The following is a 26,633-nucleotide window of genomic DNA, read 5'->3' on the forward strand; positions in this document are numbered from 1 at the left end:
CCTTACCGCTTTTCTCTCCCGGACGGGCGCTTGACCACGCCCCCCGCTGCCACACCGTGTTTCGTTAAAGCCTATTTATTTTTGTTACAAGCCGTGTTTCGTTAAAGCCTGAGTAAAGTTCATTTGTTTCAATGTACCAGTAGGCACCTGCGGCTTATAGACAGGTGCGGCTTATTTATGTTCAAAATAATATTTTATTTAAAAATCAGTGGGTGCGGCTTATATTCGGGTGCGCTCAATAGTCCGGAAATTACGGTAAATATTATACGTGGTGCACCTTTTAGCATAATACTTAGATATTTAAAGGATAATTTAATCACCAAGTGAAACTTGCTTGCAGTAAAAGACATTGATAAGACATTCACCTTTAAAAAGAGCAGCTATTTCTCCACCTCTCAAAACAGCTCAAACAAAGTTTGGAGGGTGGATTCAATGATCTGTTGCACCGCAGTTGTTATCTAACCAAGTTTAATTCAGAAACATGAAATCCAGGTTGTTTGTGATGATGAGTGGTGGTGGAGTAGTGGTCTAAGCACATGACTGGTAATCTGGTAATCAGAAGGATGCTGGTTCAAGCCCCACAGCCACCACCATTGTGTCCTTGAGCAAGGCACTTAACTCCAGATTGCTCCGGGGGGATTGTCCCTGTAATAAGTGCACTGTAAGTCGCTTTGGATAAAAGTGTCTGCCAAATGCATAAATGTAAATGTAAATGATGAGGTCATTGATTTAAAATGACTTGTTCTTAAGTGAGCGAATGTTAAAAAGTGCTAACTTCACGGTATCTGCTTTTGGACCCACAGCTATTTCAGATTGAAAATATGCAATAGATTAGATAGGCCTGCTCATGACGAATGGCAAACCTGTCTTCGTATCTTTCCATACTGTAATATTCTGTTTTTATAATAATGATGAGATTGATTGATTGTTTATGTTGAGAACTGTAGTGTTGGCTGTTCATCTACAGCAGTGGTTCCCAACCCTGTTCCTGGATCTTTCTAATCAAACACACCTTATTCAACTCATAAGCTCATTAGTAGAGACTAGGTTGGGAACCACTGATCTAAAAGTATTTTAAATCTTTGGTAAATGTGGTTTGTGGTTTTGTGGTGTTACAGTATTGTATGTAAAGCATTTGCCGCTCTCTCTCGCTTTAGCGAGTGTATCTGTTGTGTAACCACTGCTGGCTGCTTTGGCATGGTTTAATGAGCTGGTATAGATATTTATTAGTACCTTTAGTAATTGCAGATGGTTTTTGTGTTAGTAAGTATTGTTTTGTTTTAAGGTGGGCTGGTTTACATGCTGAAGCATTCCCTGGGTGGTTAGAGTTGTGGGGTACACCTTCTTTGCCCTCCTTGTAGAATACTGCTGTTTTGTTCTGTTCAGTTTTTCTTTCTATTTTTCTGTTTGTGCGTTTTTGTAATAATTTTTAGGGCCGTCGATTTACCGTGTTAATTCAGTGTGATTCATTTTACACAAAATAATGCATTAAAATAATTTTGCAATTAATCGCATGGCCCCGGACCATAATAAGGAAGATTCCTGAGAAATGCAAGCTTGTAGTACCACCTGTTTACTCCAGAGGGCAGTAAGTGAAATTTCAGCTGTATGAGCAATGCTCATAAACAAGCTTATACAGTGAAGAAAACAACCCACAACACAGACATGCATTACGTTCTTGTGTTCAAAACACTTGAAGGAGCGCAAATGCGAACTAAGGGATCTCAAGATGTTTTTAAAGATTGAGTATTAAACTATATTTAACTTGAAACAGTGAACTAAACATTTTATGTTTATGACACAACGCACCCGAGACGCTACACAAGCATGTCTGACGCAGGTCTATATTGACTGGTCCTTAAACAAGCCCTCATAATGAATCTCCAACTGATTGACAAATTCACTTGTGAAATGGATTGCTGTGAACTGTATGCCAGTGATTGTCTTATGATCAATAATATGGAAGTAAACAATACATTGTATTCTAAAGCTGCTTATCAATGATTAACTTCTGCCACAAGAATGTAATGCATTTTAATTATCTGAATATTTTTATTATATATATATATATATATATATATATATATATATATATACAGTGAGGAAAATAAGTATTTGAACACCCTGCTATTTTGCAAGTTCTCCCACTTAGAAATCATGGAGGGGTCTGAAATTGTCATCGTAGGTGCATGTCCACTGTGAGAGACATAATCTAAAAAAAAACATCCAGAAATCACAATGTATGATTTTTTAACAATTTATTTGTATGATACAGCTGCAAATAAGTATTTGAACACCTGAGAAAATCAATGTTAATAGTTGGTACAGTAGCCTTTGTTTGCAATTACAGAGGTCAAACGTTTCCTGTAGTTTTTCACCAGGTTTGCACACACTGCAGGAGGGATTTTGGCCCACTCCTCCACACAGATCTTCTCTAGATCAGTCGGGTTTCTGGGCTGTCGCTGAGAAACACTGAGTTTGAGCTCCCTCCAAAGATTCTCTATTGGGTTTAGGTCTGGAGACTGGCTAGGCCACGCCAGAACCTTGATATGCTTCTTACAGAACCACTCCTTGGTTATCCTGGCTGTGTGCTTCGGGTCATTGTCATGTTAGAAGACCCAGCCTCGACCCATCTTCAAAGCTCTAACTGAGGGAAGGAGGTTGTTCCCCAAAATCTCGCAATACATTGTCCCGGTCATCCTCTCCTTAATACAGTGCAGTCGCCCTGTCCCATGTGCAGAAAAACACCCCCAAAGCATGATGCTACCACCCCCATGCTTCACAGTAGGGATGGTGTTCTTGGGATGGTACTCATCATTCTTCTTCCTCCAAACACGGTTAGTGGAATTATGACCCAAAAAGTTCTATTTTGGTCTCATCTGACCACATGACTTTCTCCCATGACTCCTCTGGATCATCCAAATGGTCATTGGCAAACTTAAGACGGGCCTTGACATGTGCTGGTTTAAGCAGGGGAACCTTCCGTGCCATGCATGATTTCAAACCATGACATCTTAGTGTATTACCAACAGTAACCTTGGAAACGGTGGTCCCAGTTCTTTTCAGGTCATTGACCAGCTCCTCCCGTGTAGTTCTGGGCTGATTTCTCACCTTTCTTAGGATCATTGAGACCCCACGAGGTGAGATCTTGCATGGAGCCCCAGTCCGAGGGAGATTGACAGTCATGTTTAGCTTCTTCCGTTTTCTAATGATTGCTCCAACAGTGGACCTTTTTTCACGAAGCTGCTTGGCAATTTCCCCGTAGCCCTTTCCAGCCTTGTGGAGGTGTACAATTTTGTCTCAGGTGTCTTTGGACAGCTCTTTGGTCTTGGCCATGTTAGTAGTTGGATTCTTACTGATTGTATGGGGTGGACAGGAGTCTTTATGCAGCTAACGACCTCAAACAGGTGCATCTAATTTAGGATAATAAATGGAGTGGAGGTGGACATTTTAAAGGCAGACTAACAGGTCTTTGAGGGTCAGAATTCTAGCTGATAGACAGGTGTTCAAATACTTATTTGCAGCTGTATCATACAAATAAATAGTTAAAAAATCATACATTGTGATTTCTGGATTTTTTTTTTTTGATTATGTCTCTCACAGTGGACATGCACCTACGATGACAATTTCAGACCCCTCCATGATTTCCAAGTGGGAGAACTTGCAAAATAGCAGGGTGTTCAAATACTTATTTTCCTCACTGTATATATATATATATATATATATATATATATATATATATATATATATTTTTTTTAAATATTTAAAGATAACAATGTATAATTATATATTGATATAAATATGTATAATCATTATATATTGAATTATTGTTATATGAGGGGCTTTCTCAGCAAATATTTGTATATGCGATTAATCACGATTAATTAATCGGGACTCCATGTAATTAATTCGATTAAAAATTTTAATCGATTGACAGCCCTAATTATTTTGTTTCTGGTTGGTTTAAATTTTTTGTTTGTTTTTGGAAATTGGGTAGCTAGACTGTGTGTACTATGTGCTACACCAGTGCATTTTCTCTCCTGCTGGGATTGTGTCTTCACCCTGGAAGTTTATCGCTGTTCTTCACCCTGGACTCAGATTGGTTCATAAAATCTGGTATTCTCAGGTTTTTCTTATATCTACATATATATATATGCCAAATTTGTCAGCTACTCTATATACACTGATGAGCCAAATCAATATGACCACCTGCCTAATATGATTTTTGGTCCACTGCATGCTGCCACAACAGTGCCAATCTGCCGAGGCATGGGCTCTACAAGACCCCTGAAGGTGTCCTGTGGTATCTGGCACCAAGGCATTAGCAGCAGATCCTTAAAGTCCTGTAAGTTTCGAGGGGAAGCCACCGTGAATCGGACTTGTTGGTCCAGCACATCGCACAGATGCTTTATTGGGATTGAGATCTGTGGAATTTAGAGGCCAGGGCAACACCTTGAACTCTTCATCATGTTCCTCAAACCATTCCCGAACAATGTGTGCAGTGTGGTAGGGTGCATTATTCTGCTGAAAGAGGCCACTGCCATCAGCCTATACCATTGCCATGAAAGGGTGCACCTGGTCTGCAAGGATGCTTAGGTAGGTGGCACGTATCAAATTGATGTCCGCATGAATTGCCGGATCCAGGTTTCTCAGCAGAACATTACCCAGAGCATCACACTCCCTCCACAGGCATCCCACATTGCATCCTGGTGCCATCACAATACACGGCTTTACATATGATATAAAAGAAACCGTGACTCACCAGGCAACCTTCTTCTACTGCTCCAATGTCCAGTTCTGATGCTCGTGTTCTTATTGTAGGTGCTTTCAGTGGTGAACAGGGATCATCATAGGCACACTGACCAGTCTGCGGCTATGCAGCGCCATGTGCAGCAGGGTGCAATGAACTGTGTATTGTGACACATTCCTCCCGTAACCATCATTAACATTTTCTGTGACTTATGCCACAGTAGACCTCTCAGTTCGGCCCAGAAGGGATATCCTTCGTTTCCCTCGAGCATCTATAAGCCTTGGGCGTCCAACACCCTGTCGCCGGTTTGTGGTTTGTCCCTCCTCTGACCGCTGTCGGTAGGTACTCACCATTGCTGAACCGGGAGCACCCAACAAGCCTTGCCGTTTCAGAGATGCTCTGATCCAGTTGTCAGGCTATAACAATTTGGCCCTTGTCAAAGTCGCTCAGGTCTTTACTCCTGCCCATTTCTCCTTCATTCAACACATTGACTACAAGAACTGATTGTTCGTTTACCATCTATTCTACACAGACCTTGACATGCGGTCTTGTTAGGAGTTGATCAGTGTTATTCGCTTTACCTGTGAGTCATCATAATGTTTTGGCTCATCAGTGTATATAGCGTAGCTAAGATACATTGTCTTATATGAGAATTTTTAAAGATAATTTTTAACCTCGATTGAAGACTTCACAATCTTGGCCATACTGAACATATTTTGAAACATTTTCGTGATCTCTTCTGAATATTTAAAGGAGACACATGAAATCAATGGAGTCTTTCTCTCAGGAGACACATCTAAGAAGCAGGAGGCTTCAGCAAACGTCTTTTTTTCTCCATTTAATCTCATTCCTCTCAAGGAGGACCACTTAAAATATTAAAGAGATCTCTTTTGTGATCTAATTTCTTTACTCTTTTATGCTGAATTTTAGTTGTAGGCCATACAAAAGGCTACAATGATACAATACTGGAAAAATCAGCTTGTATATTATGTTCAGTAGAAAGTTAGTTTCCTTTTGTAAGCATTCTCTGATATATGTAAGGCTTCTCTCTTGCTCTCTTTCTCATTCATTCTTTTTCTCATCTCACAGAGCATCTTTCACTTCTGCTGGCTTACTGCTTGCAATGTTGAAGGAATGCAGCATTAGATTAGGCCAACCTGCCATCTGAGATACCAGATCCACACTCCCCCATTGACATTTCAACATGACATTTGAGAGCCACTCCATCTCACTGAGAGACACTATGACAACTACCTTTTTCATTGCTCCAGTATGTGTAGAAGACTCTGTAGCAGAACATTTACAGAATAAAATAACTGACCATTGTGTTGATCACATTAACAGGATAACCTTTAATATGTGACTGACAGCTGGGGTTAAAGATTTCATTTGATAAATATTCCTGATAGTAGAAACATTCAGTCTGTTGTTACTTTTAAGCAAAAGTATATTACCTAGATATGCTGGGAAAATGTAGCACATGTGCCCTTTAATAAAATTTAAATGTAATTTCATACTTTGTTGAGCTATTTTAAAGTCTCTATGGCCTCTGAAGACATAAGGAATGCTGAAATAAGATGCTACACATTGGTCATGAATTTTAACCATTCTGTTTTGAAGAAAATGCCAAACATCCATTTTGTTCATGTCAAAAAGACCCATTAGAGTAAAATAGATAAACAGCTACTTACATTTGATTATAAATATGAACTGCCATAGGCTTGTTTTTCACACTAAACTCATGTGACAAGTAAAATATATGTAAAATAAATACAATTATTGGTAAAAGAAATCATTTATGGCATGTATTATTATGCAACAATCTATGATGACCAACTGTCCACTTTTGTTTTGGATCTGAACAAAGTGAACAAATATTTTTAGAGCAACCTCTGTATGTGACCTGTAAATCTGCACTTGCATGTCAATGGCAAAAAAGTCAGAAAATACAATGAGCATGAACCCAGGTGATGGGAAAACAAGCCTTGTGTCTCTCTATTTATACAGTATATTATCCACACAAAATATTATGTGACAAGAACAAAAATGCCAGCCCAAGGAGAGTTTGTCATAAAAATGTGATCTTTAGGGAAGTATAGGCTACACCTGCCCACAGCAGGACTGAAAAGTGTGAAGTATAGAATAAAAATGATATTTTTAATGCCGTCTGATCTATTTTGTACTGTTGTATTTTATGGCCATTATTAACTGTATTATTGTTACTATTCATAAAATTAATATTCTCAAAAGCAATAATTATTTGGCTACCTGTTAAATTCAGTATTCATTTTACAATTCTGTGAACTACTTACAAAGCTTTGAATGGTCTATCTCCGCAGTACTTAAGTGATCTTCTACCACGCTATATTCCAACATGTTCATTACGATCGCAAAATTCTGGCCTGTTAATAGTTCCTTGAATATCAAAATCCACAAAAGGAGGTAGATCCTTTTCATATTTGGCTCCTAAACTATGGAATAGTCTCCCAAACACTGTTCGAGATGCAGACACACTCTCTCAGTTTAAGTGTAGACTAAAGACTCATCTATTTAGCCAGGCACACACCTAATTTATCCTCCAACCCACAATTAGGCTGCTTTAGTTGGGTCTGCCGGAACCAGAAACCACAAACATTGATCATGATCTATAACTCTGCAATAAATTGAATGGCATCTATGCTTATATTATTTTATTTGTTTCCCTGTCTCAACCTCAGGACTCCTATCCTGAGGTCACCAGAACCGGCTTGATCCAGCTCCATTCCTGCTTCATGTTGGACTCCACTGCTACATGTCGCAGAATGATGATGACTAAATGCAGCCGGTGTCAGCCAAACATCACTTCAGTCTATTATGATGGACTTTAGTGGATTAACTGATGCCAACTCCAACCATTAGACATGGAATACTTCATATGCCATTGTCTGAACCTTGGATTTAGGGTGGACCACACCTAACCTCACCGAAATTACCGGCCAGGTTGAACTGCGTTTCACATCCCCGATCTCTGCCTGCATCATCTCAGTCTATTGATGGACTACAATCTTGAAATGGAATTCATAGACTAACAATTATTAATACAATTATTATTTAATTACTTATTTTAAACACGATTAACAATCGTATTTTATCTAATTACACAATGATGATGATTCATCGACTTTATAGACATTACAGTTTTATCGTCTGTTAATGCTGATCTTCTGTAAAGCTGCTTTGAAACAATGTGTGTTGTGAAAGGCGCTATACAAATAAACTTGACTTGACTTCAAGTGGAGGCAACCCGGATTGAGGTGAGTAACCATGCCACCACAAGGATCTACTAAGTTGTGGGAATTGGTCATTCCAAACTGGGAGAAAAGGGGATACATTTTTTTTTATCTGTTTGAAGCAAATACACAATCATGGTTTTTATTCAAAAACATTTTTATTTCAGAAAATAAATGTCTGCCAGGCATTTTGACTAAATAAATGATTAATATTAGGTTTTCTCTGTTCAACTGTCAAAAATGCCCCAAACATAAAAGGAGGGTTAGAAAAAAACCTAATCTATGAAATCAGTGGTTGTCAACCTTTTTTACTCCAAGGCCCATCCCCGTAACCACATACACCAGCTTCAACATAGCAACACATAAAAAACAAAAAACCCTTAGAATACCTTAGCAACCACATAGCAATTCTGTGGCATCTCACCACAACACAAGGGCGACTTTTTCACAGGCTTAAAAACCATTCACATTTTCTTCAGTTATTTAAGAGCATACCATTTTTTGTAATAAATTAGAGGTCAAGCATTAAAGGTGCAGAGCCCCTTGTATAGTTGCTAGTTTTTTTTTAATTATTATTATTCTTGCTTAAAGTCAGTGGAAACCCATAGAAACATATATAAGAAAGTTGTGAAATATGCACAAAGATACAACCAGTCCCAACATATCTCATAGCAAATTTGGGGTCTCTCTGTAGTACCACCAACAGTTCAAAGTTGCACACACATTTCGGCCTGTAACATTTGAACTGTAAGGCCAAAAAACTAAATTATGTTTTCCTCTGATTTCTTAGTCCATGGGTTGCATGGTTTTGAATTCAGATTTAATTTAGTTTCGAAGCTCCGGAATTTTTCATTTTCGAAAAACCTACATTTTCAAACTGCTCATTGGCTGTATGCACAACATTTGCAGTGTATCATCTAGGGACAGTGGTGACACAAAGTTATCAAGAGCTTTTTGAAAGACCAAACTGTTCTCGAATAATGCTTCAACAGATATGACAGCGAGCAAACCAAAATGTACGCAAGGCTGTATCTTTGCAAAGCTTTGGCGAATTGAAACAAAACTTTGGATATGTCACCTGCAGTTTCAGCACAGCACCACCTTCTTGTCAAAATATATGAACATTTTAGATTAGCCTAAAATCATGAGCCTGGTCTCGCTCTGCCATTTTGATTATTTCATAAATTGCTGTATTTTACAAATGCAATGGCATATCCTTACGAAACTTGGTATGCCTCATTGGCACAATACCCTGAGGATAACTACAAAGGTTTGGGCCAGCGGCACCTTGTGGTCAAAAGATGTAATTCCTTGGGTCATGCAGAGTATGATGATACTCAATTTGCCATGGTCAGCCATACTTCCGAACCGCCATTAACCGTCTTTCAAAATTTGGTGTGTATCATCTGGGATCATTCACAACATAAATATATCAATATCTTTTTGATAGACAAGATGGTTCTCGAATAACACATCAACGGAGTAGATGGCTAGATGCCGGAAAGGATCTGAAGCCGTCTCTTAACAACGTTTTGCCATATTTAACCCTCCTATGGTATTCAGTCATTTTTACAGAATTTTTTTAAAATGGAATAAAAATGGTTTCCTTTATCTGAGACTTGGTGACTTTTCCTCCATTTGCCATCATAACATACAAAAATAAATAAATTGGGCTTGATTCAATAAGTCATAAAAAAAAACAACACCTATAGTATTCACAGTCAAAATTGATTGACTATTAAAAATGAATAGGAAAGACCAAAAAAAACAGAGCATTTTTTTTTATCTGTCAAATACAATCAATAAATCATTGAAAGCATTGCAGAAAACAACCAGACAGGGTGAGAATCTAATACATCCTCAGTGCAAAACAGACACACACACCCACTCACACACAAACACACTTATACACACACAAGAATGAATTGGTGAGACAATAACACAATGCTTTTGTTTTCATTTGTCAAATAAAACAAATACATCAGCCACAATGCTAAACATACACACTCAGAAATGAAGGGTTGAAACGATAACACACAAAATGCAGAAAACACACACCCAGGGCATCAATAAGTGGAGCTCTACAGCCGTCTTTTGGTCATTGTTGACATTACAAGTCATACGTTGTTTTCCAGCTGATGACAGCAATCTCACACACACACACACTCACACATTTGCGCATGTTTGCAAAATACATTTTTACTATAGAAAGTTTGAAATTGCTAAATGTTTACTCTGATTCTTCTATTTTATACTCTGAATTTTGCATTTCTGTTTATTGTAATTTTCTTGACATTATTATGCATTTACATTTTTATGTTTGAAATAAATTATTGGTAGAAAATGCTTATTCTGCGTCTTCTCTTTGAAACACCATGGTCAGGTTTGATGACAAACATAATGAAATCAACTGACACTTCAAATCAATTTAAAATGATAAACTTTGACAAATAATAGTTTGATAATGTCTAAATATATATCCAAATGCATATCTTGTGATGAAATATAAAGTGAGGTTACAACAAGCCATCAAACTACACAGTATGTGTCTACAGTCATCTACTGGCTGTTATTTGCCATGTTATTTATGTTTTGTTCACCAGATGGCAGTAACCTTCATCCATTTTATGTCACATTCTCATATTTTCTTCATGTTTCAACTTATACTTAACTTTTACTTAAGTTTACTTTAAGTTTATCTTAAAGTGCAGTTCCTGAATTTAATTTTTTTTTTTCCAAACTTTGCTGATTTGTATATGCAGATTAATGGTAAAAATGTAGAATTTTACATGTAAATAAGCATGAAGCATAAAATCCCAAAAGAAATGCATAATTGTATTGTTTTTAATTCAGGGAAGAAACGAATGGTGTCATTACCATCATTAATAAACACACACACCTAAAGCTTTCAGTCAAAAATGACAAATATCAAAGCAAGGTGCCATTTTTGAATACCATAGGGGGTTAAACTAAACTTGGTAAATCTCATCACAACCATGCCCTGAGGGTACCTGAGCAGTTTGGGCGCTGCGCAACATAGTGGTGCAGAAATCTGCAAAATTGCTATTTTTGCTTAACTTTTGAATACCAAATTTGACCTCATGATCTTGTCCCGATATTCCATGTGAAGGCTCCAGCTAATGGTCAAAAGTGCTTATATCTACAAAAAACCTTCAATCTGCTTAATTTAAAATGATGATTTTGGACTCATTTGGTCTCATTCGGCTATGTTTGCTTAGCTGCTTACTCTGCTGTTTTGCCGCTTGAAGCTATATTTATGTATTTTTTCCCTCTCTTCATTTGTTATCCATTCTTCACTAAAAATCTATGATTTTGCAAACTGACAATATAGTAAAACCAAATTTTATATAATTTAAATAGATGAAGAACCACAACAAACAACAAAAAAAAAAAAAAAAAAAAAAGAGTGGGTTTTTTATTTGATTATCTAATCACATTCCTTGTAATCCTCATGAGCCCTCTTAGATCCTTCCACAGAAGCCCATCACAGCTGATAATGTGATTGATGGACGTATGGTGGCGGAAATCATCTCTGGGAATCTAGATCACCTCACAAAGAATGCCGGTTATTAATGTGCCCATCAAGTGATGTCAAAATTCATTCCACAATAATTTCATATTGAATATCAAGGCTCAGATCAAGCCCTGTTCAGACTTCAAGGGAATTGGTATTTGGGTGATAGGCACGTCATTTCTGAGGATAAAAAAGAGATGTATGAGTATGTGTGTGTGTGTGTGTGTGTGTGTGTGTGTAATTAACATTTGAATAAATACTGTATAATCATGTAACTGAGATATACCCTGATGAATTTCTGCCTTTACTTTTACTCCTTGTACACCTGGTTACAAGTTTCCTGTCACAAAAAATGTGTCTGTCCTCACTGAATGCAAAAATATGCATGACACACAATCACACCCAATTGGAATGTTTCTCATGTTATGCATAGGTAACTGGTGCTGGACCAATGAGATTCCAATCTGGGTCCAGCTATCCAGCATGACGTAACATAAATAGAAAACAAGCCACCAATAAAATCTATTGTCGGGGTCATGGCTGACTCTGAAAATTGTATTCTTAATTTACATGGAAGAGATTTATCTAGAGCTGTTGATTTAATGCATGAATTAAGTGTGAATAATTACACAAAAAGTAATGTGTAAAAAAATGTACGCAACTAATCATGCACCATGATCTGTACAAATGATGTAATGAGCCTTGATGATTTTGCGTTCTGCTATCAGCAGGGAGCAGTCAGCACAGCCTCAGCTTTACCTACAACTCCTCAGGCTATGCAGGCAACACACCAACGAGAGCAGGCATGTAGCACAAAATGAACGAGGAGCTGTTCACAGATGGCGCACTTTTGCGTTCAAATACCGCTGTATAGAGCGTAACAGAATGCAGGGATCCTGAGATGCATTTTTCAAAGTTTCAACCTACTGTTTAATCGACACAGCACCTTAAAACACAGCATTATATCATGAGACGCTCGCAGAACATTCATCTTGTGCAATGACAAACATCAAATAATGTAGACGGAAACCGTCCTGTCAGAGATTAATAAACTCAATTTAAAAATGTGTTGTTTTTGAAAGTAAGCTAATAATAGGCCTATGTTAAATGATATAGAATATATACACACACATATATATATATATATATATATATATATATATATATATATATATATATAGACTTCTAAAAGCTACTTTTTGTATTGTCAATGCCTTACTTGTATGCCACAGTGATCTAATGTATTTTGAATTATCTGAATCATTATATTTATTATATAATATATTCATAATATATAAATCTTTACTTATGGGCCTTTTTGACAAATATTGCTGTATGCGATCAATTGCAAATAATTAAATGAATTAACTGGCATTTCACACCATTAATTAGATCAGGGATCTTAAACTACTTTATTGTGGGGACAAGATTATCCAGATTAAAACTCAAGGGGGTGCACATTTTATTTCCATATTAATCTCAGTTAGCATGTTAGCAGGTCAAACTCTTTGTCTTGTCTAGTGTAAAGAAGATGTAAAGGCATTGCCTTAAGCTAAGCATCTGATCTCATTTGCAGGGTCTTATTATGCAAACCACTCCCTGACGCCCACAGTCTAATTAGGCCTAAATTAATTTGAGTCCAATCTTTTATGTCTCTGGCCCAGGCTGTACCACTTCCCTCCATTTGCAGAATCATATTAATGTTCGTGTGGGAGCACTACTCTTGCAGATGAAAAGACTGATACAATTAATTAAGTCCTGGCTCTGTTCTTTTCTCCTCTCTGCAGAGAAACGACAAGTGCAACGAGCAGGCTCTTATTAACTCCATTATATGGGCTAATAAGGAAGATCATATACAAATCAAGGATGATGCACAATTATAGGGGAATGCAAATGATGGCAGCTAACGAGCTGTGTATCAATGTTGGAAAAGCTTTGTTTGGGAAATGCAACATTCAGCATTCTTAACACAGGGTTGTTTATTTTTGTGGCCGTGTGAACGACTGTGCATGCTTAATTGCATGTTGCATGTGCAGTGTTTGACATTCTTGTTGCTTCCTCTGTATTTAGTGTCAATGCAGTCAAGAAATCATCAAAGAAGAGTGGAAAGACTATGTGAGAAGCAAGAAGCTGCTTTCAGAACCATGGACAGCAGCCATAGAGATGCTGTGTTTTCAGCCAGTGCAGTGCTCAAATGGGGTTGGTACTGTGGACATCACATTTTCTTGTAACCGCTCAACTGTATGCATTGCGTCTGTGGTACGCACAATTTATCATTAGTATGACAGATTAACATGCTTTGCTTCTTCTGGTAACATAAGGTCATGATGTAGAAGGCTTAAATATCCTATCCAAGCTGTGTACATCCTTTGGGTGATCCCTTTAATAAAGAAAGAGTGTTTTGAGTGTTGCTGCAGTAACATGGAACAGTGCAAATTATCCTCACTATACATTACTCCATATATTTTTTTTTTTTTATTATAGCTGCTTAACTATTGGAAATGTAAGAATAGTTTTCTTTACTAGAACTGTTTAGCATGTATTGATCATCTTCCATATGAATATCTCTTTAATTTTCTTGTTAAAATCCATTACTACAAACAATAGACAAACTAAAGGCTCACAGATGTAGTAAAACCTATTTGCACTTTGTGTCATTAAGCTGGTTGCAAATACACACATTTGTCTTTGGATGGTTATGATTTTAATCGGTATAATACGTTGATAAGCAAGTCTTTACTATAGTAGGCCTTTACTAGACAAAGGGCTCGTGGCCAGGAGGGGAGGGGCGCGCCGGCCGAGCAGCTGTATGCAAATGAGACGCGACAAGCACGCGCCATACAGCGAACACGCGCACGCACACAATCTCATTAAAATGCCATCGAAGTGCATTGTGTGCAGTAAAACCAAGACAAACAAACTTCATAAAATGTTAATACGAACACGTTTTGAGAAAAAAGGGGATGTGTTAAGAACTAGAACGTATGGGAAAATATGTTAAATGCTAGATGAGAGCAAATTTAGTTGGGTCTGCGTGCAGCAAATAAACAAAGCTTTACATGATTTTAGGAACATTTTGACAACGCAAGGAGGGATTGCATTACAACCTTTGGGTATTTCAATCTTATGTGTGTAATTTTTAATTTTTAAATGTTTTAACTCCACTGATGTTGTGATATTTATGAAACTGCGGGAGTAAATGGGAGCAGGCACATATCTCAATGCTTGAGCAATTATTTGACTTAGTCATACAGCAGCTTTATGCTAATGAGGGGAACAATGGATGAATACAGACCCGTGCAACACGTCTGTCCAATTATGCGGCTTACAGAGAATTTCAAGCATGTTTTAGAGTTAAGTTATTTAGATAAACTAATGCAAAACATTTATTCTAAATTCCCACAAATCGAGTACAAATGACAAAAAAACATTTCTTTTAGCATTGTGAGATTTAGTATTGCATTTATAAACTGAAATTTTAAACTCATTAAAATATAGGAAAAAACAACGAGCGCCAGGGCCTCATAAAAATAGGCAGAGTAAAACAAAACAAAACAACAACAAAACGAAAATGAGTAACACGTGAAAGAGCGAAGAGTTTAAATATAGAAGGAAATACTTAAATACTGGCTACGTAATGTGTAATTATTTTGTGGAGCTGGTTGTAAATAATTAACTTCAATAGATTACTAGCAAATTGTATTTACATTAAACGTGTGTTGCATAGATTTACCGAATAACAGAACATTCTGGCCAAAGCTTGAATATCTCGAGTCGTCTGGTCTTGGTGGTTTGAAGAAATGTAGGCTACTGATGGCTGACCTCTGGCTTGACCCCGAGGTCAGTGCACATCTTTGATTGCGTCCAGCACGCGTCTTTCTTTTGGCCAGATTGCTCGTGTATCCCTGTTTCACAATGTAGAGGTCAATTTGCCTTTCAAAGGCAAAAAAGACAGTGACGGCTGGGCAGACGCGGCCATTGTAGGCTATTCACAGACGAGATGAGAGCCCCTTCTGATGACTTCTGTATGCGTTAGACCACTGATTTATACCGCGACTTAAACTACTCAAAGACAGACGCGTGGCATTAGAAATGACAATTTCAACTAGTTCAGTGCCCATTTGTTACAAACCCTACGAAAACCCAAAATTATACTTGTAATATTATCACTAAGGGGTTTATTAACGCAACACTAACTCAGATTTGCAAACCTGGGCAAGAAGGAGAAGCGTTTTATTTACACGTTACAACAGCGCTCTAATATAAACCGTTATAAATGAGCAACATTTAGTCTGCTTAATAGGCTATGTAAACTTTTTTAAAAATTTTTTTTATTTTTTTTGTAAACAGACTTTGTTAGTACGCGTAACTACTGTGTGTTGAAGAGTAATAATGTAGTTTTTTTTTTTTTCTAAAATTGGACGGCATTAAAAAAAAATCCTCTACGATTATTAAATAATTAAAATTATCCACCAAAAGCACTATAAATTAAATTAAAATTAAAAACGTAAAAAGTATTGAAAGGGGAACATTAAGACATTCTCCATCACAGACCAAAAATAAGGATCGAAAATCAACTTCGGATGATTCTGATGATGGGAGTGAGTGACATTTCCTTCTGTCCCCTATAACCAAGGCACGCGTTCCTTTTTATACATCTCACCCGTGAATAGAGACTAGTGCGCATTACTTTCATAAAGGCCAGGTACATCTGCTCTGTAGCCCCCGGTCCGACTCTCAGCCCTCCCACGGGTAATTCCACCGAGATCTGCGCTTGTATCTGATTGGATGAGGATGGAGCGACGAGGGGCGAGAACAATAACATAATTCCTGCTTAAAAAGAGTGAAGCAATGCGTAAAGGAGCAAAAGCATCTCTCAGAGGGAGGGAGGGAGTCTGTGTCTTTGGATCATACACTGTTCGTCTTGTTGTGCCTTGTCATCCTCGCCTCATCCATCCGCCGACATGCCCAAAGGATTCCTGGTGAAAAGAAATAAGAAAGCGGCGCTCGTTTCGTACCGAATTCGCTCGGATGAGGATGGAGGATCAGCTCCAGAATGTCAGATCGCTCAGATCGCCCCATCCCTACCCGTGCCCAGCGCCTCAAAGCCGGACAGCATCATCGCAGCATCCCCTTTAGATGGAGCAGACGCGCCGGTGCCAGTCCACAGCGCAAAGCCGGTTCAGTTCGGAAACCCAGAGGCGGTCTACCAAGCTCTGTACAGCCCCACCCGGCCAATAAGCAAGGAACACGACAGGAAATATTTCGAGAGAAGTTTCAATATCGGTTCGCCCGTGTCCGCCGAATCGTTTCCGACTGCCGCCTCTCTTACCAGCATGGACCACCATCTTCTGTTCGCTCCTGTTGACTTGAAAATCGGAACCAGCAACAGTAACAGGAGCGGAACGGCCAGCGGTGCGCACGCCCCGGCCATCCGAACTGGCACCAAAAGACAGTCGACCTCCGAGACCGAGCGTAAAAGCAGCAAAAACCAAGCCAAGAGACCCAAAGCCATAAGGAAACTCAATTTCGAGGATGAGGTGACCACGTCACCAGTGCTGGGCCTGAAAATCAAAGAGGGACCCGTAGACTTGAAACCAAGACCGGCCTCATCCAACAACAACAAACCCCTGGGAGAGTTCATCTGTCAGCTTTGCAAAGAAGAGTACTCAGATCCGTTCTCTCTGGCACAACATAAGTGCTCTCGTATAGTACGGGTGGAGTACAGGTGTCCCGAGTGCGACAAGGTCTTCAGCTGTCCTGCCAACTTGGCTTCTCACCGGCGCTGGCACAAACCACGCGTCCAGAGCGCACCGAAAGCACCCATCCAACCCGCCAAGCCGTTCCCAGAAGATCTCAAAGACATGAGAGCAGACTTCCCCAGCGACAGAGACTCCCCTAGTCCAGGTCTGTCTGAATCCGGCTCAGATGACGGGCTTTACGACTGCCAGCACTGCGGGAAGCGGTTCAAACGCCAAGCCTACTTGAGGAAGCACATAATGGGACACCAAATGCTCCACAATCAAATAGTCGGAGACGCGTTTCAGAACGCAGAGAGAGTAGAAAGTCCTGATATCGTTCCATCAGAGGACAGCCAAAGCCAGAGTCCACTCAATCTAAGCCCCGTGGACTGTCTCCTCTGCCCGGCTTGTGGAGAGAACCTACCCAACAGGGCGAGTCTGGAGCGACACCTGCGTCTACTGCACGATGATTCCCGGGCTTTCCCCTGCAAGTTCTGCCCTGCCACTTTTTACAGCTCCCCGGGTCTCACCAGGCACATCAACAAATGCCACCCAACAGAAAACAGGCAAGTCATCCTACTCCAGATGCCCGTGCGTAACGCCTGCTGAAGAGTACCAATTGCATCTCCAAAATCGCACCAATCTGTCCTTTTAGAATGATCTATTTTCATCAGATACATGAAGCCTAGAAGCCTGAAGTATTAGTTTGGTCCTTATGAAGGTATTTTTCTAGAAAACCTTAAGTTGCACACATGGTAATGTAATAGCTCCTAGACCTAAGACATGTTCACTCATCTCTGTGGGAAAAGCCTTGAATTCACATGCTGCTCGTTTCACGTCTGTAGCTTTAATGAGGTATGTGAATTACAGGACTGAAAATCTTCTCTTTCCTCGTACTGAAAAACTAAATATCTTGAAAAGTTTCCATTTAGTAGCCAGAAATGCCTTTAGAGAAATACAGCAAACTACTGCCTTAACAACTCAGTGTAATAATTGATTTTTTATTTTGAATGTCGGCACACAATTGAAACTTAATATCATTATGTAAAACTATTGTAATGTTTATTCGTAATATTTGATTTATTTATGTATTTATTGATTTTCAATCGCTTTGTGTAAATGATTGTTTTGTGAGAGTGTTTTTTTCCTGCGTCACATTGAAGTCGAATGGTTTTGTCAAGATCATTATGTCTTGGGTGATCTCTCAAGTTTTGTGCGCTACCTTGAAACGTGAAGCTCTTATAGATGCAATCCTTTTCTACATATACATCTTATTTTCCTAAATGTTTGCTACCTAGCGCTTTACATGTGCGTCTGTGTTGTCAACTCAAATAAAATATTTTCAAAATGAAAAAGCTTGAAATCGTTCATGCATACTTCATACAGTAAATGAAATGTTTTGTTTTTACCTTTTCACACTTAAATGTTAAATTCAGTGCAGCCACACAACCCCAACAGGCACTGATAACTGTAACAATTTAAGTCATTTTTATAGGAAATTAATATCTCTTAGTATCATGGCTAATATGCCCAGCAGATTGTCACTCAGTCTTTTCAGTGATACTTTCAATAGATGACAATAAAACTCAAATGTATTACAAATTACAACAGAAATACTTATTTTTCCCATATATATATATATATCACAATATACTGTATATAATTCACAGTCAGGTGCTCTTTTTACAATATCTTGTCTAAAGCATCGTCCATGTGTAAACTGCAGCGTTATTGACTTTAAATTTCCAATCACCATGCAAGCCCTACTTGATCCATAAAATCATGTTGTTGGCTGAAGTAAATTCAGTTGAAATCATTAAAAGATTTCTAACAAACTTTGTAATAATCAACACAGAAATGTTAAGCCTGTAATGCATCTCAACACAGGCAACATTGATACAGGATGCCTCTTTCCTAAGACTTTTTGACCATGGGACCAAACATCTCTAAAGAGCAAGAAGTGCTAAATCTGGTTATATTGGATATAATAAGACAGTACAAAGTAAAATACCACAATCAATATATTATACACAAAATAATCACTGCAAGGGACAGAAAAAGTTTGCAGAATGAGCATCTGATTATTTAAACAAACAAATCTTGTGTACACGTTATTATTTGTGTAAAGTTTAAGCTACATGCCTCTGTCATCTGTTTACTCACTTCATCATCTTCCACACTTATGATTTGACTCCCATGCAACTACACTGTCACTTTTTACATTTTTAGAGTTAATTTGGAAAAAAGAGAGAGATAAGTATTTAAACTGAGTTTTGAAAAATGGCCTAATCTTACATTTTGATGGGTCAGATTTTGCACGCGCACGCACACACACACACACACACACACACACACACACACACACACACACACACACACACACACGTTGGGTTTCCATGTTGGGGACTTTCCATAGACATAATGTTTTTTAAACTGTACAAACTATATATTCTATCCCCTAACCCTACCCCTAAACCACACAGAAAACTTTCTGCATTTTTACATTTCCAAAAAACATAATTTAGTATGATTATAAGCTGTTTTTCTCATGGGGACTGACAAAATGTCCCCATAACATCAACAATTTTGGGTTTTACAATCCTTATGGGGATATTTGGTCCCCACAAAGTGATAAACACACACACACACAGTAATTACATGGGTGTAAGTGAGGCCACCTGCATGATCTGTAGGTATTGGAGAGTGTGCACCTGTACTCCGGTGAGACGATCAGGAGGCGACGGTTCTCCTATCATGGAGCAGCAGGGAAGACAGATGGGAGGGGGTTCAGATTACCCTCAGTATTCCCTTGGCTCCAGTGACAGAACAACCTCTAACCTCAAGCATCACCTCCTCCCACTCACTCTAACACACAATATGTCCATGCATTCTCTCACAAAAGTAGAAAATCATAGGTGAATTCAGACACAAAGATGTAACGCTTTGAACAGTTCTTCATTATATTTGTACAGGTAAAAACAGGTGTCAGGTGTCAGCTGGCAAACACCAGTAGTTGACAAAAAACATGTCCATTAACTTCTTATTCAAAAAGATTTAAGGTTAAATATATATGAATATGGAAAATGTTTATTTAAGGTGCTAGAACTGGTCAAATTGACCTTTGAGTCAACACTTTTCTAAATCACCTAGCTATATTTGCTGTTCACTTTGTCCTGATGTAAAATAAAAATGTACAGTACAAAAATTCCATGTCTCCCAATTAATATGTGGTAACAAGAAAAGCATGAATGATAATTATACAATAATTACATTTTTTAGAACCGTTTTAGTTGATGTATTGTATATATTCCAATAATCTAAATCTAAATACTTAAGATTATTTCTTCAGCACTGGTTTATTTTTTTACTTTAAATGCTCATTAAGAATAACATTTTGCCCTAACATTAAAGGTCTTATTAGAAAAAATAAGTTATGTTCTGACGAGAATTTATATTCATAGAATTAATTAAAAACTATAATCATAACTGGTGGTAGATGCATGTAAAGGCAAATAAATATCATTAGCATAAAGCTAAATGTTTATATGACAGTTTACATAAGGTTAACAATTTCTGCTGCTCCAAACTTCAATCCCCCACAGAGTGCACACAACGACATCCTTTTCTTATCGTATGTGGATTCTGTTCATAGAAAGAGGCACAAAATATATTATTTGTAGCTTTCTATGCAATGTTAAAGGCTATATTGGTTAGCATTTCTTGTCAAAAATACCCTAACCACATAAACATTAACAAGTAATTGAATTTATGGATTTATGCTTCATCTGTCAAAGCGTTTCGAACTGTTTTTTGTTAAGCTGTAGAAACATGATCTAAACTGCAAAAGGGAAAGTTCCTCAATGGCATCATATCCAATGTAACTGTATTCTGATTACCAATGATTTCAATTGTAACTGTAGTGGAATACAGTTACTAATATTTAGTATTTTAAATTACATGTATTCTGTTACTCCCCAACCCAAAAGGTATTCATTCTAATGACACAAATAATAAACTACAAAAAAAACAAAGCATTAAAGATGCTTCTATTAGTGAACCAGTGAATGAAAAAACTGAACATCATATAAACATGAATTTCAAATCTATTTAATGAAATGTTTCGATTTCTTCACATTTCTAGTAAAGATAAAGTGATTACTTTTTCTATTAAAAAGAGTCTGATATGTTAACAAGTCATGATGAAACCTTCAAGCGTCTTTTTCCTCAATGTCTTTTACAAAGATTATATAACAGGCATTATTATATTTATATCCTTCAGAATTTAGAGCATTCAAAAAAAACAAAAACAACACAGTATGCAAGGCAAACAACAAAATCTACGACCAACATTTTGTCATTAAACTTGAGTTAGGCCAGTTCCAATAAAACTATTCCCTGGCAAGGACTACATCAGTATGTTAAACCAAAAGACAGACAGCCCATTTCATTTCTGAGATACATTATGTGATGTAGCTCTCTTAAGTTACACAGGTAAGGTTGTGGCTTGGATTTGGGCTGCCGATTTGCATACATTCTTCAACATTTTTCATTCAGGGCAGACTCAAAGATCAGCTTCCTCTGTTACTTATCAGAAATGGGAAGTAAATAGAACAAAGTAACAAGCAAAGCAAGACCATTTAAAAGAGAATAACAACAAAAGAGAGAAGTGTACAGGTAAGGCAAAGTAGTGCAACGTGTCCTGTTGCAGCTTGGGTGGAGCTTACAGTGTGTGTAACACCTGGCCTCCATGGCAACCAGGCCGGGTCTCTACAGGAACAGAGAGTGGGCGGCGGGGCGTTGGCAAGCGCCAGGCTGCCGACTGCTGTGGGGAGAAAGAATGAGTGACAGGAGAGAAGCGCTGGCATGCTGCTGGTACGGTAAAGGGCACTCAGAGAGGCACGTGGGAATCAGGTGGAAAAGGACCCCCATCCAGCATCTAATCAGACAGAAGCAGCTCTTACAAAACACAGACAATCTCATTCAATTTACTTCACTGAAATGTAAAGGCTGATCACAAAAGACTTGTGCAGCTCGTAGGGAAAAGATGAGGCTAGTAAGAGTGGGAGCATTTAAAGTTGGAGATAACAAAAAAAAAAACAACACAGAATCATTCCAGTCGGCAAAAGAGAAAGTACGGACAGGTATTACACAGGCACTGTTAACAGCTGCCCCCACACACACACACACACACACACAGTGCATGGCATTCAGATTTACCTGAGGCTCTGGAGGCATTTTCATCTAGTTCCTCTATTAAGTCAGGTTTACATTACATTACGATGGCAGATATTATATACAACATGAAAAAACATATAGGCCTATATCATCAAATCAAAATTAAAGCAATGTACATCCAAACACAGAGGGAAGAAAATAAACATTCATCTGCGCTATCTTTACCACCGAGTGCAAAATCACACCATCATAAGAGAACATCGGAATGTTAAGAGTAGATTTACAGGAGTGGGACGTGCTCAATTCACAGATTAAGAATGACAGCTATATGCTCCACTTTGACATAATCATTGATGACAGGAGTCTTTCATTGCAAAAATCAAGCCCATAAAATTATCACATGAGTCGTTTAAAAGTAAATAACAACAAAAACAAAACAAGCTCATTGCAGTCTGCTTTAGGCCACATCCACACTAATAAGTTTTAAAAAATGCATTAATTTCTTTATGGTTACACCTCTCATCCACACTAGATCACCGTTTAGCTCCACCGAAAATGGAGCGTTTGGAAAAGCTTCTCCATTGCCACATTCTTTGGAAAACGACGACATTAGAAAACTGAAATCGGATTAGTGTGGATGTGGCCTTAGATTGAAAGATGTCACTGATTGTCCGCTCGGATATACACATTAGTATTAAAAGCAGTCTCTGAGAATAGCTCTGAAAGAATACTGGGAAATACTCTTGAGCTTATGAAAACAGAGGTCATGAGGACTTAATCAGTGTTATTCGAAAATGTCAGTATTTTCTATGGCTGGCATATGACTGGCCCAAAGTACTCTAAGAACATGTGCATCAGTTCCAAGCACAAATATAAAAAATCTCCGCAGACATTTAGCATACTCCCATCAGTGTCATTGGTTCAGTTTTCAGTGTTTGACATAGATAACACAACATATTTAGATAAGTTAGGACATTGTCTCCTCTCTAGACAATCTGGGGAGAGCATTACAGAGCCTGAAGAAAACTAGCTAATGCCTTGGGTTCCACATTTTCAACATTTTACCGGTCACTACGTCATAAGGATGTTTGTGGGAGGATATGCTGATATGCAGATTTGAATGTGTAAATGCATACCAAATGTGGCATTACTATCTAAATGGTTTCTTGGATTCAAGTGTAATGAATTTCACATTTATAGAATTGCTTCCAATTCTCTTGGCTGATAATCAGCTTTCAATGAAGTTTAGATCTTTCTAAACTAATAGTGAAGCACCACATTATTGTGACAGCAGTTGCATCTTTCAATGATACTAAGCTAAAAAATAAGAAAACAATTAAAAGCAAACTTTAGAACGTTTGGAAGAAAGAAATAATCAAAACATATTTCAATTACAGGTCTTAAAGAACCTACAGATAAATATTACATTCATCCACACAGAAAATTCAGAGTTCAATAAAAGTTTAGCACATTTGACAGCTTTTGTGGCATTTTATTGATTACCACAAAAATATTTTAAACTCGTCCCTCGTTTATTTAAAAAAGAAGCAAAAATTGTGATTACAGCAAGACACTTAAAATGGAAGTGAATGGGGACAGTCCACAAACATTAAAAGACACATCAAAAGTATAACCAAGATGTAAACATTATATGGGTTAACATGATTTTAATGTGCTAAAATCACTTAACTTTATAAGTGTAAAGTTAAATCCAATATCACAACTTTGCTGCAATGAAGACACAATGATGGTAATCTAGAATAATTTAAAACAGATATTTGATCACACTAGAATCATGTTAACATGTATAATGTTTATGTCATGTTGCTATATTTTGGAAACAGTGTGTATTTTAATGTTAATGGACTGGCCCAGTTCACTTCCAGTGTACATGCCTTACCGTATCCGTGAATTTTAAAAACAAGTGGAAAATACGTTTTGTGGTAATCAATCTTATGCTACAAATGCTGTCGATTGAGCTCAACTTGTATTGAACCTGGAATATTTCTTTAAGGACATTACAATCTGACAGGGGTTGGAGAAGTGGTTATCGGTGAGAGAAAGTGTTTAGTTGGAGGACTTGCTGATGGCGCTGGCTGAACGGCGGAGCTTTCCGGAAACCCGGTTCTTAGAAGCGCGCGGCATAGTGGGTGAGACCTGGTCGCTGGAGTCATTGGTTGTCACAGTAACACTGAGGTCAACGCTCGTGCTGCAGCTGAGGGAACCTGGGAAATGAGGACGAAGAGGACCGATATTACACAGAGCATAGTATAAGCAAAGATTATACCAACATTCTTGCTTCAGAACGGATAGCATGCCATTACTGCCTTAGAGAACTGCCTCTGATAAAGGTACACAGTCAAAAAGTAAAAAGTAATTTAAGAAATATCAATCACATTTGAAAAATCTAATTGGCTTGTGAACATTGCAAGCTGAGAACTCCAAATTAGACAGGCTGTGAACCAATTTAATGTTCAGCAGTTGTTCTACAGATTTGTTATGTTTTTATGTAAAGAGCGGTTCCTCTGCTGTGGCAAAGAAATATCCATAGTTGGAGAAAAAAGAAATGCCAAATATGGACTCTGCTGCCGATCTGAGATACTGGTACTCAAGAAAGCATCTAAATTAAACAAGCTTCCTGCTTTGTCAAGATGGCATCTGCTTGGCTATTTTCTTTCGTTCTTTTCGACCGTTTTTTCCTTTTTTTACAGGCATCTCAAGTTTCTGAGAGCAGATGGTGTGGGGAACATGCGCTCATTGGAGAGGACCTCCACACCAGGGCTTCTTTGAAAGAGGGGGAGGAGTGTGGAGAACAACAGTCTCAGCATGTAAAAGGAGGTGGGGAGAAGTAAATGAGAGGGGTGGTGTTCGTTCCAGACGTTCAGAGAGACCGCCGCATGCAGTTATCTCAGGATGGTTCAAGATGCCAGCAGAGAAGCTACACACTTACCCACAGGTTCCTCCTATCTAACGGTGACAGTGATTTCTATCATATACTAATTAAAATGACTACTAGACATCTTACATTTTGAGCTGGATTTGAATGCACAACCTTAAGTTCAGGGTGACTGTAAAGATCCAGAACTTAAAGACTGACAGTGACTGACTAACCATTTGAACATCAGATTTCAATCACTTAGGCTTGGTAGGGTGTGTGTACCAATCATGCAAGCACTGAGAATTCATTTCTTTATCAGCACCTCTCATGTGTTTTTCATGAAGATCACTCAAAAAGCATGTATTTGCTTGTGAAAAGGAAAAAGTGAGAGTGAGAAAAATAGTTTTATATAAACATTATAGGGGGCCAAACATAAAATAAATATATAAATAATATTTGAAATATGAATTAGATTATATTGTAAATACATTATTTAATAGATTATATTTTAATGATAAATGTAACATTTTATTTTCCATATTATATAAAAAACAATATATATATATATATATATATATATTGTCCATATATAATGGCTAATGCCATTAATTGTACAGGCAACCTTCTAACTTGGTACATTACCAAAATATACATTTTACTTTATCATTAGTGTTTCATCATTGTAGTCACATTTTAGCTTTTTAAATTCCATGCAATCCATAAATAAATACATCTTAAAATAAAGTTATATTGCATGTTTTCTTGTTTACATGCATATTTGTTCTATTTGAAAGTATTTACATTGATATGTAGCACAAGTGCTAAACTGGTACCTTCTCTTTAAGAATAGAGTCAGTTCAGCGAGCATCTCACAGAAGTGTTATGGTTGAGTACATGTTAACGAGAATGGAATCGAATGGCTTCTTTACCGCGTATGTGCTATTTTTGTTGTTTTATCATCAACTGACTTGTTGGATATTATGGATATTATAGATATTAAACGAGAAATGATTCAATGACAAACAGATATATTACACATAGATGATTTACTCACATTGTAGAGGATTGCGCATAGAGTAAAAGATCGATCTTGAGATTTTCACAATCGACATCTAGATTGTTCAAATGCAGATCGTGATTAATCGGAAAACCTATAATTTTACCCAGCCTTAAAAATATTATATAAAATAAAAATGGAAATACTACATGTTCCAGAGGACAGAAACAGTGATTTTTCTATGTTGTATACAAACATAGTCAAATTTACAAGTGATTATATTCAGAT

At 37.8% G+C, this 26,633-nt stretch overlaps 2 protein-coding genes across 4 annotated transcripts in view; one reads left to right on the top strand and one right to left on the bottom strand.

Annotated features, from left to right (window-relative positions):
- Positions 1-16,444: 16,444 nt before the first annotated feature.
- insm1b (insulinoma-associated 1b) lies at positions 16,445-18,714 on the top strand. Its single transcript, XM_052145973.1, has one exon. It carries the CDS (start codon positions 16,519-16,521, stop codon positions 17,902-17,904), a length of 1,386 nt encoding a protein of 461 aa, XP_052001933.1. The 5' UTR covers positions 16,445-16,518; the 3' UTR covers positions 17,905-18,714.
- Positions 18,715-21,246: 2,532 nt separating this feature from the next.
- The window catches only part of ralgapa2 (Ral GTPase activating protein catalytic subunit alpha 2), a 268,297-nt gene continuing 262,910 nt past the window's right edge, over positions 21,247-26,633 (bottom strand). The window contains exon 41 of one of the 3 annotated variants that reach the window (XM_052145011.1): positions 21,247-24,695. In XM_052145011.1, the coding sequence (XP_052000971.1) occupies positions 24,538-24,695 (158 nt within the window). In that variant the 3' untranslated portion in view covers positions 21,247-24,537. The remainder of the gene's footprint in view (positions 24,696-26,633) is intronic. The other 2 variants (XM_052145009.1, XM_052145010.1) reach the window with 2 other exon arrangements.

Source organism: Xyrauchen texanus, chromosome 16 (genome assembly GCF_025860055.1).
Source record: "Xyrauchen texanus isolate HMW12.3.18 chromosome 16, RBS_HiC_50CHRs, whole genome shotgun sequence".
Lineage (NCBI taxonomy): Eukaryota > Metazoa > Chordata > Actinopteri > Cypriniformes > Catostomidae > Xyrauchen > Xyrauchen texanus.

Bases quoted from the DNA above. Each gene is read 5' to 3' on its own strand.
- insm1b (XM_052145973.1), top strand. From the start codon at position 16,519: ATGCCCAAAGGATTCCTGGTGAAAAGAAATAAGAAAGCGGCGCTCGTT.